Source organism: Cyclopterus lumpus, chromosome 4 (genome assembly GCF_009769545.1).
Source record: "Cyclopterus lumpus isolate fCycLum1 chromosome 4, fCycLum1.pri, whole genome shotgun sequence".
NCBI classification, from domain to species: Eukaryota; Metazoa; Chordata; class Actinopteri; order Perciformes; family Cyclopteridae; genus Cyclopterus; species Cyclopterus lumpus.
The window spans coordinates 20433635-20449653 of record NC_046969.1 but is presented as its reverse complement, the minus strand read 5'-3'; the positions used below and the strand labels follow the sequence as shown (position 1 = coordinate 20449653).

General features: G+C 44.2%; 1 protein-coding gene across 4 annotated transcripts in view; it reads left to right on the top strand.

The window, feature by feature from the left end:
* Positions 1-5955: 5955 nt before the first annotated feature.
* The window catches only part of tle2a (TLE family member 2, transcriptional corepressor a), a 35124-nt gene continuing 25060 nt past the window's right edge, over positions 5956-16019 (top strand). For all 4 annotated transcript variants that reach the window (XM_034530947.1, XM_034530944.1, XM_034530946.1 and 1 more), the window contains exon 1: positions 5956-6528. In XM_034530947.1, coding sequence (XP_034386838.1) covers positions 6505-6528 — 24 coding nt within the window. In that variant the 5' untranslated portion in view covers positions 5956-6504. The remainder of the gene's footprint in view (positions 6529-16019) is intronic.

The window sequence follows — 16019 nt, the reverse complement described above, 5'->3', positions numbered from 1 at the left end:
CCGGTGTGCTGACTCAGCATAGCCTCCGTGCTGATTATACTTTATCTTCACGCGCATAAAGATTCCCGATGCCTGAAAACGTATTGACTTAGTGACAGCTTTTCAGTGTCCTGGCGCCACCGTGTGGTACGAAGCTACAATTGCAACCCGCTGCGGGAAAATGGCGTCGTTACACAGCATTTAGCCCCCTCTCAGTCGGCCTGGAGAAAGTTTTCACCATCTTGAAAAGACGTAGTAAAGTAGTCGTATTTATTTTTAATAATCGAGCTGTTTTGTCAGTATCAGTTGGATGTTTGTAATTCGACCACCTGGACAAGTTTGATGGGAACATTTTTCCAATGTTGCCAATTTATTAAACTAGCAGGTAAGTTGTTATTTCCTCCTGAAAAGCAGGTTGAGTCGACACCGGAAGTCAGATCATCACTTGATCAAAGTCGAAGCTGTTGCTGTTGCAGAACCAGTTCTTCTCCCCCGGTGAACATGCATAACTTAAACAAGTGTATTGGCATGGCGTGTTGGCAATAACTTCATTAAAGTGCCGCATTGCGCTCTGAAATGACAAACATCAGATTCCCTGTGTGGGCCTGAACACACCCTGACGACAAGTGTATTCAGTTGTGTATGGCTGCAATGCTTCTGGTGAACGGCAGGTGGCAGTATAGTGCAGCGCTTGTTGCCTGTATGTGTACAGCTGAAACCCCACAAGGGGCTCTGCTCCAACACAGTGTTTGAGTTTTGATATGGGAGTTTGTCTCGGAGATATATATACTTATATTGACCCATTTTATGTAATCTGTTTACCGTCTCTATCCAACAACAATCCAACAACAGCAACAACAAAAAAAAGTGGTTGAATTGTTTTTGGATAGAGACAGTAAATGTTTGTTTTTTTACCGTTGTATTGTACATACTTTTCCCAGTATTTTAATATCTATGTTCTCATGTGCATTTGTGTTTCTTGATATTTGCAATACTTTGCTTTTACTTTCTCGCCCTCTTAATGTGTGTATCGTATCCACCAAATTCCTTGTATGTTTAAACCTACTTGGCAATAAACCTTCATCTGATTATTTAACATCTCACTCTTTACAAATGTGGCTGATTAGCGCTACATATACATTTTAGTGCTGTATCTTTTTAGCAACCAGAAATCTGAGTTTGACTATATTTTGTTAATTGTCGTTAGCCTGTTTGTATTAAGAAAAGACATTTTGTTGTTGTTGTTGTTGTTTTTTAATGATAGTAGGCATTTTTAATTTGGTGTATTTTGAATCTTCTGATCTCGTATCTCATTTTGGAGCAAATCCAACAGATGAATTCACTCTCCACTCCGTATCTAGTCCTCCTTTGCATGCACAATTAATTTATGTATCCTCCTTCCTATTTTAACACACAAATTAACACCTGACCTGCTCTCTCCAGCTTGGCAGCACTCATGTAAAGTGGAAATATGTGGCAGCAACTGCATATTTTTGGCAGCAGAGCATCAGTCGCCCGTGTGAGATGAGTGACAGCACACGCACAGTGCTGTCAGTAGCATTTGCAAGTCAATGCTCAGATTTAACCTCTTCACTCTCCCCTCAGTGCAGATCGACTGGCTGAATTCAGAATCAACCTCTGAAAAGATGCTCCTGTAGAAAGTGAGAGAATGAACCATCGCATTGACCTTGTCTAGGAAATATACAGAGTTCTCTTTTCACAATGAGACGCCGCGAGGAAACTATTTTTCTAAAGGTCCTCTTGCTTTATCATAACCTCTGTGCACACTAATGCGTCCACAGGTATTCAGAAAGTCAAAAGGAAACCGTGTTCCATTTCACTGTAGAAACACGCACAAATCATCCCATTGTTCTGTTTCATAAAGAAAACAATGGCGGTGAAAGGGAGAGGTGTACGTTCCCTCTTCCCGAGGTCACGACGGGTTGTGATGAAAACAGTGCTGTTTACCGAAAAATAACTATTCAGCAAAAACCATAGAAGTAGATGGTTTAGTATTGATCTCTTCAGTTGGGAGGCTTTTAAGCAACAGTAGAGCACAGCTCTTGGATTACTGAGTTCACACACACACACACACACACACACACACACACACACACACGCACACACATACATGCCTGTGGGCATAAATGTGTCAGCGTCTGTTTTATGTGTGCATACATGTACGTATGTGCCACAGAGGGTATTTATTTATTGTGTGTGTGTGCGTGTGCATGTGCTCGCGCACGTGTGTGTTCTTGCATTGCTGCTGCTGATGTGGGTCATTACCCCTTCTTTTCCCCAGGGCCCGTACAGCAGGAGAGGACAGAAGGGGGGTGGGGGAAATGGAGGGTGGTGGAGGGTAGTGGAGGTATAAGGGGTGTGTGTGTGTGTGTGTGTGTGTGTGTGTGTGTGTGTGTGTTAGGCAGGGGGGGGGGGGGGGGGGGGGGTCTCTAGTCCTTTGGGACTAGAGACCAATAAATCACCATGCCGTCTCTGCGCTGACACCCAGCTTGTCTGATGAGGCACAGGGAAAAGGTGGGGGCAAAGTGAGGGGCGAATTCGAGTGGGGGGGGGGGGCACCAGGACAACATTGTGGCCTTGTCTTCCTGTCACTCAAGCCCACACAGGGACCACTCTCGACCCCCGTCCCAGCACTGGAGAGATTGAAGAGAGGTGGCGGGGAGCAAATGGGGATACCACAAAACCCAAAGTTTATGACCCCCCAGCCAGAGCACCTTCCTCCAATATCATTCCTTTGCTCCCCGTGGGATGCCGGAGCTGTTGAGTGGAACAAAGTCCAACGAGAGGGAAAACCCACTCTTGGCCTCCACGGTGTGAGCTCATTAAGTTGAATTCCAGGACTATTTCTTTTAAATGTATTCCCGACTGCTTCAAGATCAATCAGTGCTTTTCTTAATCTTCCTATGCACGGTGCGGATGATGGAGAGCAGAATAAAAAAGAAAAGCATGAGGACGTGGGCTTTTTAAAATGCGAAGGGGAAAAAAAGGCCACAGTCTGTCTTGCAGCTCCAGCACGTCGTGGTCTGAACTGCTTTTGGAGGAGATGGTGTCACTGCGATGGCGTGCTCGTTGTAGGCCGTGCTCTCTGAACGTCGTGTTTACCATTGATGGGATTTAATGTATTTTATAAATCAAACTATGCAACTATAAAGTAGCCGTATGGAAACATATTGAAGTGGTCATCCAGATTTGGCCTTTCATCACACAAAAACCACTCGAGCGAAACAAAAATACCGACGCATTCTGCCGTGGACATTTTTCTTTTGATTTTAGAGAGAGAGAAAGTACCAGACAAGTGAAGCTTATTGATCCGAGGGAAAGCATTGTAATAACCGCTCTCGTCGCGCTGCCTTCCAATGAACAAAAGAAAAGACATCTTATAGTTCATCTTCGTGGCCGGATGTCTTGTCCTGGCGTTATGGCGGCGTTATTAAGAGCTAATATCATCGCCCGCAGTTTGACACTGATATCGCTGTCGGCAACCGCAGCGGAGTGATGTCGTCTTTGAGGTTTTCACGGGACTTGAACTTGTTTTCATCACCTCCATTAAAAAAAAAAAAAAAAAAAACCTGACCCTGCTTGTTAATAATTCCCCCTACTGTACTTTGAATAACCGGTGGTTTGGCTTCCACCGGTGCTTCTTCTCCTTCCCCTCGCGTTGTGATAATAAAGAAGGAGGCTGCTGCTCCCTCGGGCACATTCCCCAGGTGTCGCTCTTTTGAGACAGGTGTGTTCAGGTGGGCTTGTGTTTGGTGGCATTCGTCATACATGTGTGTTGACGGGATTGTCTCTTTACGGCCTCACACCACCGGGCTAAAACCAAAACGCTCCCGCAGCATTACGACCATTGTGCTCCGTCCCATTGTGGGGCCACTTTGATGTCCCGTATAGCTCCGAGCCTCCGGAGGAGAGAAGGGCACTGTGGACTTGGTTTATTTAATCAGAGGAGCTCAGCCAACACACACACACACACACACACACGCACACACACACACACACACACACACACACACACACCTGGCACACTCCTTCCTCTGACCTGCCAATAGCAATAATATGTGTCCTTCACTTATCACTTTCTATCGTCTATATTATTATGCCTCCCCCCAGCACAACGCAGCCTCATACATCCTGTGCACCCTCACCCTCAACCTCACCTCGCCGGCCAGGCCAGCAAGCACTCCCACCAACACACACTTACACACACACGCACACACACACACACACACACACACACACACACACACCCAACATGAAACATCTCCTCGTGCAGCAGCAGAATGCAAAGCACTGCATTCCTCGTGACTTTTTTTCTTCCTTTTCTCTCTAATAAATGTGATCCCAGAATCCGGCAGGGAGACCAACGCTGTGCATTAACATTCATGGGGAAAAAATGGCAATAAAATCTTTCTTTCTCTCTCTCGCTCTCTCTCTCTTCCCCTCTTTCTCTCCTCCCCACTTGCTCACTCGCCCATCGCTCTTTTTCATTCCTCACTTGTCTGCTCAACACATCGGCCTATCCGCACAAGGCGCGCACACACACGTTTTTTTTCTCATCACCCGTGTGTGCACTCTCCCTCTCGTTCAATCTCTAACCCTCCTACCGGCTCGTCTTTCTCAGCACTCCCCTCCCCCTCCCTCCCCCCCTGCTGTCCTTCATCCTTTATTCTCATCCTCCTCCCTTCGTCCCTCCCTTCTTCCCTCCCTCTCTCCCTCCCCCTCTGCGTTTCCTCTGTCTCTTTCTCTCTCACACACACATGTATCACACAAACACACGCACACACCCATCTATATTTTCCAACTCCACCTCTGGCAGGTTGTGATTTCCACTGTCAGAAATTGCTTTTTCAATATCTCTCTCTCTAATTATGAGCCCCGCCAAAGGGGTCGTGCCACCAGAATACCAATTTTTTCCACCATTTCTTCCTTCTTCTCCAGAATAATTCTCATTTTCCAGGTAACAACAATGCGCATATTCAACATACAGTATATGCCCATGCAAGCGTTTCGGCATTATCGCCGTTGTATTTCTGTGGGTTCTGCAGGCTCTGATTTAGATGTATTTGGTCAGTTCCCCGTGGTCATGATTAATTTTTGACATTTAGAAATGAGTGGGATGATGCAGAAGTTAGAGCAGTCTATTTATTTCCACACCAACATCGACGAATTGGGATAAATGTAAGATTTTTCAACGCATTGATGGTTTGTGGGGAGGGAAAAAAGAAAACCACTGAATCTTGATACAACCACCACACAACTCCTCGCACTCTCAATCACTCCCTGTTCCCAGGAAAGGGTTAACCTCACAGAGCAGTTGTAGCCGGCTTGATTGACGTGCGAGGCATTGGGCTCCCTCTACCCTCCAATCAGCAAACGGTCAGCATGCCCCACGTGGGTGTTCTCAGTACTCATTGGCTCATTCTACCAGTGTTTACCGTGCCGAGGCCGAGCCCCACGTGGAGATTTCATTCAATCACTGAACAATTCTTCTGAACCCCTTCTTTCTAAAGAGAACGTTTTTTGTTTAATTATTAATAATATATATATATATATATATATATATATATATATATATATATAAAAATGTAAAAAAGATTATAGATTTTCTAATCACCATGCAACACTAAGAAGAAAAGAAGAAACAAAACGTGCACGTTTTCCTTGTCAAATATAAGCAGCCTATTTGAAGAACAGCATTGTGGGAATGCTCGATGGACTCTCCAATAGTTCACATTAATAATTTTAAATGGTAGATTTGGATTCAATACATTTGTTTTGAGAAAAAAAAAAGAACATCACCAAAACCATCACACGGTTATTAATTTTGATAAAACAAACGGTGGGGGGAAAGCAGTGTCTTTAGGTCTCCTCCCCCCTCCTTAAAGAAAAGCTGCTCGTATGTTATGTCCCATTGAGGATCAGAGAAGAAGGGGGGGGGGGGGGGGGGGAGAGAGAGAGAAGAGCGAGGGACTGGGAGTGTTGTGTGAAAAGAGTGCAGGCCAACCAGCGAGACAAAAGAGGCTGCGGCTACATTGAATGTGCCGGTGGTGTGTCCGTCTCCGAAGCCACAGGCAAACCACATTCCCCCCCCCGCCCCCTCCCCATCTGGCCTTTATGCTACGGACGGAGCAGCTATATCGGAGAGGGAGACCAATTCCGATATTATAATTGCTGGAAGCGCGAAGTTGAGGACTTGGAAGAAGAAGAAAAAGCTCCCTCGGACCGGGTGTCTCTCCTCTCCTCTCCCCGTCCTCACTACACGTCGAGTGCGGTGCGGTGTGCGGTCGGAGATATAACCCAGAACAAAGGAGTCTTGAGGCAAGGAATGAGCGAGCCGAGACTAGCTTTGCCATTACCTTTGAAAGCGGGCCAAATGCCTCTCTGAGACCGACTGTAGGACATCGGCTGCGCGTATTTCTCGACGAAGCTTTCCGCCCCAAAAAGGGAGAAAGAAGAAGGACAAAAAACAAACAAACAACGGAGACACACAAGTCGGCGGCTACAATGTTTCCTCAAAACCGACCACCGGTAAGTAGCTACGCTACTCTGTAACCGTCCACACGCGTTTTAACGAGGTTATGGTCTTACGTACGGAACCTCCATTAAATACTAACTCGGTTGTTTAAAAAAAAATAAAGAAGTCGTATCGGAGTGCAAGCCGAAATTGTTTCGTCTTTGTCACCCTTTCTGTGTGTTTCCGGGGACTCCTTTGTGGAGTGGGTGGGGGTGGGATAATAACATAATATAATATAGGTTGATGGATACAACCCATTAGCTTCTTTACCGTTTTTATATGAACGCCTTGTGTAATCTATAAAGGTCAGGCAGATTGCTGTCAGTGGGGTTTTAGACCAACGTCCAACTTTGCTCAGTGTCTTTGTGTGTGTGGATCTCGTGTCCTTGGTGGCCACCACCAGTTTAGGAACATGGAGCCTCCTTCTATTCCCATACTATTGTGGAGTTGACCCAGATGATGAAGTGTGTGTGTGTGTGTGTGTGTGTGTGTGTGTGTGTGTGTGTGTGTGTGTGTTTGTCCCCTTCCTCGCGGGCTTGTGAGGGGGGAGAGTGAGTCAGCTTGGCTTGTTGACACCTCCACTCAATGGTCTGCCCTTCTCAAGTGCCACTCGTTGTTTTCCCCAAAAAAACAACTCATTTTTTAAAAATTTGTTTTCAATCGCATCGAGGGGGTGATTCACGCCCCCGGATTTTACTGATTTGATGGACTGGAAACTAAAAGAAGATTGTCACTTTGGCCAAAAGTCCTCTGTGTTGGCTGGTATTTATGGCTGTCAAAATGTGAAATAAATTGGCTTGTGGTTTTGAGATGGATCTCTTTCAGGTTAGGAGCGAAATTCATGCTGCATGGCTTTTAATTTGTTTTAGTCGAGTTAGCTGGAGAGCTTTTGAGCAGACTGAAATACATAAACACTGGTCCTCGAGCTGTGTGAAGTATCAATTAAGACCTGCTCATTTGCCTAACCCTCATCTACATTCCTCAGCCATGCCCCCCCCCACCCCCCTGCACCCCACCCCTGACAGTGTTTTGATATTCAAACCAGATTAAGCACAATGTGAAGTATAACTTCAGGTGTGCGTAACACTTTAATTAATTATTCTCACACATTATTGTGTGCAGGTAAAGACAAAAAAACATTGTTTTAAACTTTGCTGCCTTTTTATGTGTTTGCACGAGGCTCAAATTGCATCCAGCATTGTCACTTTTATTATTTCAGTACTTCCTTTTGAGCAATAAAGGGAACTTGTGAGTCTCCGCTATCCAAACACACAGCACATACACAAACATTACACGCACACCGGCAGCTGTGTATGTAGTATAGCCGACTGCAGGAAGGCAATGCAGGAGGCAGACTGTGGGTCTGTGGTTTGCACCGTAAACCCAATCCCTCTCATCCAGCCTCTCCTCGCTGTGTTCCTGTGAGAGCTCCAAACCACATCTTAATGTATGGGCAGGCGTCCCGGGGTGAGAGGAGCAGACTGCGGCAGGTCTGGGTGGAATGTTAAGGCCGGCCTCCCTGCTTCATTTCAACCCTTCGCAGAACTCAACAGCACCATGTGTGACACTCGTCCTCAGAAAGTCTCCGACCATCAGTAGCTCTTGTTTGCACCTCGGAGCGAAGGGCCACTCAACCCGGCAAACTGTTTAATCTCTGAAATGCAAGGCTGGCAGTAACCTGTCATCACTGCATACTGGTCGGCTGTGAAGGATGTGACCCATATATTATATAAACACGTGACTCGTAACAACAAATGTATGATTTTAAAAATAATGTGAAATACATTTCACAATTAGGAGCATTTTCAGATGCGGAAAAGGATACTTTGTGGCTGGTTAGCGTAATATGTTTATAGCTTGCTTGTGTGCATCAACTGAACTTCTCACTGGAGATTAAAAATCAAATTATGTTCAAAGATGTAATGAAGCTGTGGTGTCCACATAACATTTAACATAGAAAGAATCTTACAAAAAATGCTTCAGGCATTTCTATGTGCCGAGGTGATTATGGGATTTTTCCAAATGCAGTATACTATCTCTGGGATATGTCAGGCATGCCCATCTGTCTTAAATCCTAAATGTTCTGCAGGAATGAGCCATAAAACACGGGAATGAGTTAGCATTTTTGCACTTCTGGTCCCCGTCTCCCTAAGTCAGTTATTTTTAATGGGTTTTTGGTTTGTTTTTTCCCGGGGGAAAAAAAAACCTTGTGTATTTTGAAGCATTTACAATTTTTTAATAAGGCATTTGCTCACAAGTGACTAAATGGGACACAAAAACGTCTTCCTGCTGACTTGTCCACCTTTACAGCCGTGTTATTTATACTTGCACCAATGGCGTCGTTTGTTTATAGCCTAGCGTTAGCTTTCTAGTTCTGCCGATTGCACCCGTGCTTAAAAAAAAAAAAATCATGAAAGTGGTTTTCATTTGTGCAGATTATCTTTCTGAAGTATCATGAACATGTGTTTCCCACAGCCTATTTTCTGTAAGAATCCAGAATCCAATGAAAAAATCCCATTGTGTTTTTGGCAAGGGAACCAGTGCGATGCTAATTAGTTTTGTTGGCCTGTAATTTGACCATGTCAGCAAAAATACATTTCAAACAGAACGCGGCAACAGTGCTGCGACTACTTTTCGACTACACAATCAAGCACTTTGCCCAAAGTTCAACCTGGTTGCACCTCAATGTGCACTGAACCCGACGGCGAGCGCAACGCAAACCGCGTCCCGTGGAAATGAGACTTTAAACTGAATACATATAGAAAGACATTAGCCAGTTTGCTGTAACACAATTGGATTGGTTCTAATATTACCAAAAGCCCACTAACAATAATTGTATCCTGAACAATGCCCTGGGCCGGGGGAGGGGTTTGTTAAAACGCTACGATTGTGGGGGGACCGTGGTTACGTTTTTGTAGTTTAGCCAGTCGGTCATACATATTTTATAGCATTTCATAATCCTATGAGGACAAAGGACAGGTTTCTAATGAATAAGTTGGATTCAATAACAGTTAAACTGGATTTGTTGATGACTGATTGTCAAACTGGTTCTAGTGGACTCTCTCGAAATAGTTTGGGAACTGTACAGAGGCAACTCCAAAGTCAGATGTTTCTTGTTTATATCAAATGAATTTGTTGGCACACTACACAAATGTTTAAGATAACACTTGAAACCTTTTCTGAGTTGTATAATATGTTAGCGCCACCTACTCCCAATTCTTCGTCTATGTATCTTCTTTCTCATTTTATCAGCCCGACCCTTTCAAGGAGGTGGTCTTTACAAAATGCATATCTAGTCGGTGAATATAAGGTCAGACTGTTGTAGGGAGAGAACATTGAGTGAGTTGAGGCCTTCTCCTTATCCTTGGCGCTAGAATAAAGCCTGCCTCCACCCTCCCAGGCCTAGCATGCTTTTAGCTCTTTATCACCACTGTTGTCCATCGGTGAGAGTGTGGCTATCGATCAGGAGCTCGCCTGCTTTGCTCAGCCACCGATTAGATGTAGGGAGCGAGGAGAAAGGGAGAAGAAAACAAAGAAGAAGAGGCTGAAGGGATCTCAGGTTTACACAAGCTGTTGTGGAGGTGCGTCTCGGTGGAAGGAGCAAACGAGCTGAGGGGGTTACCTAATAAAAGAAGGCACCTCCAGCAATTAAGCCAGCTGACAGGCAAACTGTGGCGCTCCGCTAATGTGGGCTGACAGCAGGGAAATTTGAATAACGAGGCGTGCGGGAGGAAGGGGAGAGGAACGAGGATGCTGGGGGGGGGCTGAGAAAGAAAAGATGTGTGGTGCTAATGAAACAGGTGCCTGGCAGCCCCCTTTAAGTGCAGGAATCATTGAGCGACTACCAGTGTGTTTCTCCAGCGCAGAGCGAAGCAGATAGCCACTTGATGGGAGGCGGGGGCAACCTGTGTCTTTTCTTCCCTGCCGCAAGCTGCTTCAACAATGCAAATCACCGCTGAATGTTGACAGTTGAGTTTGAATAATTTTGATATAAGAAGCTTTCACATCAAAACGTGTTTGAGAAAGGACATGTTTCATGGCCTTGAGAGATGGGGAGGTGTGTGGGTGGATACACGGCGACGCACATTCAGAAATACTGTTCCGGGTTAGTCCTAGTTTCAGTGCGTCCTTGGTGGTAGCCAAATGAGAGAGAGCGCGACAGAGAGAGCTTGGTGGGTGTTTACTCTGATGATCAACTCTGTGGCTAAGCAGTGTAATTAGTGGCCTGACTAATGGGCTATGTGATTGGAGGCAGCAGCACACCATCTTCCTCCCTAAAGAAGGTCGAAAAAGAAAGACTGAGCTCCAAGAGAGAGAAACTGTTTTTTTTAGCCATGCTAGCAATCTGTCAGCCCACCTCTAGACTGAAATATCTCAACAATTATTGGGAGGATTAAGAATAAATACATAACAAAAATATTCAAAGTATACAGAAGATGTAAACCCTCCCATGATAATGGTGATCCACTTGACTTCATCTAGCGCCGCCACGAGGATCACATCTGTTTAATAAGTGTTATGTCTTGTCACACATTGGCTGGATTGCCATACAAATTGTTAAAAAACGTCACGTTCATCCATCATTTAGGTAAAAACTCTTAATCTGTCTCATACAGTAGTGGACATACTGCTTTGATCGGGGGCCACATGCAGACTGCAAGGAATCAAGGGACAAACAATAGTATGAGTGTAGTTTTCAACCAATTACACGGCAAGAAAATCTGTGTTTATAGACCACAAAACGGCATGTGCCGTAGAATATACATTTTCTATCAAAACAACTACGCAAGACCTTTTGAAAGTTTAACGTTTGCGGTCGTAGTTTATTGGTGTGCCCACATATTATGAAAAGTATTACCATATCTGCTGCTTTTTAGTTTATATAAATGAAAACATGTTATGGTGGGTCATCAGGCCACGAATACAACTTAATATTTGATGTAAATATAAACACGAGATGCAAATCTTATGTTGGATTTGGGCACCCCAGCAGAACCCTAAGACCAAATGCCTGTATGACTAATGACATTCCCATCAGCCCCAGCTGTAGCTGATTAGCAAATGTTAGCATGCTAACTGACTAAACTAAGATGAACATGTTGAATATTACGAATGCTTAGCATTGTCATTCAATCGATTGGTAGTAAATGCAATATGGCAGATATAAAAACACGAACGTGGTAGCCATAAAGTAATGGGAGCTTTGTGTATCAGAACTAGAAGAATTGTCTTTTTTTTTCTTCTTGATGCTACATGTGAAAAATGCATTTTTTCAGTGGTGAAAATTTCCGAAGAAGGGGAGGAAAATGGGTCATCCGAGAGAAATCCATTTCTCTTCTCTTCCCCCGCAGACGCACAAAGAAGACAGAGGAGTGTTCTTTTTAAGTGAGCCGAACATTCGTATGGTCACACGACCACGTAATAACTCTGATGGCCCCATTTCAGCTCCATTAGCCAATCACGCATCACTCTGTGGGTCAGTGTGGCCAGTGAGGATTGAGACGTCTTGCGGATTCACATCGATCTATGACGTAGGAGCTACAGCCATGTGTGATACAATAAAGTGCATGTGTGCTTGTAAATACTTGTGGAGACTGCGTCGTGCACACATCCCACTTAGTGTTTGTAGTGGGCATGTGTGGGCGTGTAGTCTTGTGCATGTGTGCAGAGGGTGGGGGGTTAGAGCAAGGATGTGAGGTCATAGTGGTTCGTTGCTTGTGGTGTAATTAGTGGTAACTCGGATGAAAACGGGAATGATTTCATTCAGGGAATGCCAAACTGTTAATGGTCCCATCACATCAGAATTGTATGTGCGCACATATGCTGTTTTTCTCCACAATTATTTCATGAGTGTATGATTGTTTTCACATTAGCGTACGTGTCTCTGCGTTCGTGGGTTTTGTTGCATGTCACCGTGGATATGATACGTTTGCCGAGTATATAACCGGATCTGTTGCTAGCGCAGTGCTTGGTGTTAAGCTGTCACCCAGTTAGCATGTTAAACATCCTTATTGGATTGTTTCCTACCTTTATCTCATTGAAGGGATGTGAGGTCTGATTTTGAATAATTTTTATTCCCATAGATGACTCGTTCACTCTCTCTCTCTCTCTCTCTCTCTCATCCCCTCATCACCAGGTCCTCATTTAATCATTGCAATTGACTTAGGCCTTCCAGGGCTGAGAGATTAGTGAGTGAGTGAGTGTGTGTGTGTGTGTGTGTGTGTGTGTGTGTGTGTGTGTGTGTGTGTGTGTGTGTGTGTGTGTGTGGACATACATCTGATGTGACAGGGTTTCTGTTTTTTTTTCCTCATTCAGCTTTTGCAATAAGTGGCCTCAAACCCCGTAACTTTAGCCTTTCTTCCTTAGCTGTCTCTCTGGAACTGAACAGATCACAACCTAACAACGTCAGGCTGTTCTGGGGCCCATTAAACACCTACCCCACTAATGCATTTAAACAGATGAGTAATCATCAGATGATCTCTAATCATATCGGAGAAAATCTTTCCTTCCTCATGCTTGCCGACCTCATGCAATCCTTCCCCATTATTACAGGACCTGACTTTGGCACAAGAAGATCCAGTCTGTAATTGTGTAACAGCGATTTTCAGTCCGTGTAAGCTTTGTTCAAGGGCAGACGGCATGTCTCTTGTTTGCTTTCGAGCCAGGACACGGCCAAGAGAGACGGAATAACTGAGTGTAGGATTATCAGGTAAGGCTCCCAGCCTAGATCCATTCCCAGAGGTCACCGGGTCAGCTCGACAACCTGACCTCTCACTTTAAAGCCAGCACAGCTGTTTGCTTGATCAGGAGTTAGGATAGACGATGGTTCATAGGAAACATAAGGAGTAGATGAAGTAGATATGGATAAACTCTGTTACGTCACGTTTATCCTTGCCAAAATAATTGCGATTCACAATATTATCTTGATAATCATCAACATATGCTTAAAACTCTTAAATGGCAGAACATACAGGAGCCACTTTAATCTTATTAAGTTAAGAAACAACTATTTGTATTGCATCCCAGATGGGACGCATCCTTTTTTTATTAGTGAAAATAAACAATTGAACAAAAATCATATTATTCCTCTGTGTAAATAAAAGATAAAATAATAAGGGAACATTGTTTGATTCTGCTAACATGATAATTCCTGCATTTTAAAATCGGGCTCCATTGTTCCCTTCTCTACTATGATAGCAAGCTAGACAGCTTTTTCAAGTCCCTTGTGAGGATGTTAACGATTATCCTGATCATGAATATGCATCACGATCAATTTATTTATTTTTCCGTCAAAAAAAAGAAAGAAGAAAAATCACGATTGGCAATCAAATCTTCTATCGTCCCATCCCTAGGAAAGGGGTTATGTATGCTGGGAGAGGATCAATGCTTTGCCAGTGTTTTTGAGATCTGCCTTGTGCCTCCAGTCTAGTCGGGTGTGAATCATCACAACAACAAACCTCACCAGAAGTCTAGCGTTGTACAAAGGCCATAATGTCCTGAGGGGCTGAGCCAGCAGAGAGACGTGGTTTCCTCTCCCTAAAACAAAAAATGATCTTTCTCTCTTTGAACGTCACAAAATGAAACCATCCCTCCCTGACCTCATGCCTCTATTTGAGAGAAAGATGCCCTATCTCCTCTTACCTGTCCTCTGGAGAAGCTGCTATGTTGAAAAAGAAAAGAAGGGAGGGATAAAAAAAGAGTGGAGGAGGAGGATAGTCACCTCTTTCTTCCTCCTTTTTATAAAATGGCCTTGGTGCTCTTTTTTCCCCCCCCTGTGAAGAGTAATTGGTGTGTGTGTGTGTGTGTGTGTGTGTGTGTGTGTGTGTGTGTGTGTTTTTGAAAGAGGAGGGGAGACGGTGTATGTGTGTGTTTAATCATGATTTTTGTGTGAGAAAAGGGAAGTGTGTATGTGCGGTCGAGACAAAATGTGTGTGTGCATCTTTGTTAGGGTGTGTTTGTGTGTGTAAAGGGAGAGGGCTGTGTGTGTGTGTGCGTGTGTGTGTTTTGAAAGAGGAGGGGAGACGGTGTGTGTGTTTAATTATGTTTTTTTGTGTGAGGAAAAGGGAAGTGTGTATGTGCGGTCGAGACAAAATGTGTGTGCATCTTTGTTAGGGGGTGTGTGTGTGCGTGTGTGTGTTTGAAAGAGGAGGGGAGACGGTGTGTGTGCGTGTGTGTGTGTGTGTGTGTGTGTGTGTGTTTAATCATGATTTTTGTGTGAGAAAAGGGAATTGTGTATGTGCGGTCGAGACAAAATGTGTGTGTGCATCTTTGTTAGGGGGTGTGTGTGTGTGTGTGTAAAGGGAGAGGGCTGTGTGTGTGCGTGTGTGTGTTTTGAAAGAGGAGGGGAGACGGTGTGTGTGTTTAATTATGTTTTTTTGTGTGAGGAAAAGGGAAGTGTGTATGTGTGGTCGAGACCAAATGTGTGTGCATCTTTGTTAGGGGGTGTGTGTGTGTGTGTGTGTCTGTGTGTATAAAGGGAGAGGGCTGTGTGTGTGTGTGTGTGTGTGTGTGTGTGTGTGTGTGTGTGTGTGTGTGTGTGTGCTCTACGAGGGGGATCTGGCCGACAGATTGAGAGCAGCTTGTTAGAAAGAGGAACAATGAGGCCACAGCCCCTTTACTATCTTCTTCTTTTTTTCGCTTGTTCCTTTTCTCCTTTTTCCTCTTCTGCTCTTCTCTGTATATTTCTGACTAGTCTCACCCATATAATCTCTCCATCCATATTTGTCTTCCTTTCCTTCAACCCCTTCAGTCTATTCAACTCGGATCTCTCTCGCTTCACACCCCTCTTTCCTCAGTATTTGCTTTTCTCTCTTCTCATGATGTGTCACCTGCTGAAACGCCTCCCACGCTTTCTTTTTTGTCTTTCTGCCCTCTCACACTGTCACTTATCTACGCACATGTAGACATACAAGTTTCCTTACACATACATGTGTGCGTAGGCACACTCTATTCTCATTGCGTCAACAAGCCGGCGCAGTAAACACAACATCTCTCATATACACGCCTCCTTGCATTCTTTTCGGCATGGAGTTGAGTCATGTTGGGATTAAGTGGTTAATTAATACGTGACCGACATTGCAGGTTTGTAGGACATCAAGATGTGAGGTGTGTGTGTGTGTGTGTGTGTGTGTGTTTTAAAAAGAAGAAATGCAAATGATTCATCAGTGCTTTTAATTTCAGTCTGCCCATGGCCTACTGTCATTGAACTCGGCTTGTGGGATATTTTGTTGAGCTGAGTGGGCAGATTGTTTTTAGTATTCCATTGGGATGCGTTGAATGAAAGGGTATAGCTGCAGAACTTGTTTGGAAATACTAAAGATAAGAAGATTTTCAATGTCTAGTCTGGTTTATCTTTTGTTTTTTTTATTTTACGTGTTTGGCAAAACATCGTCATGAACATACCGGCATTATTCCTAGTTGCACATGGAAATTGAGTCCATTATAATAATTCCCTAGTGCTCAGACAAAGTCAAACAAAGCTACACAACCAGTTTAGTTCACTCCA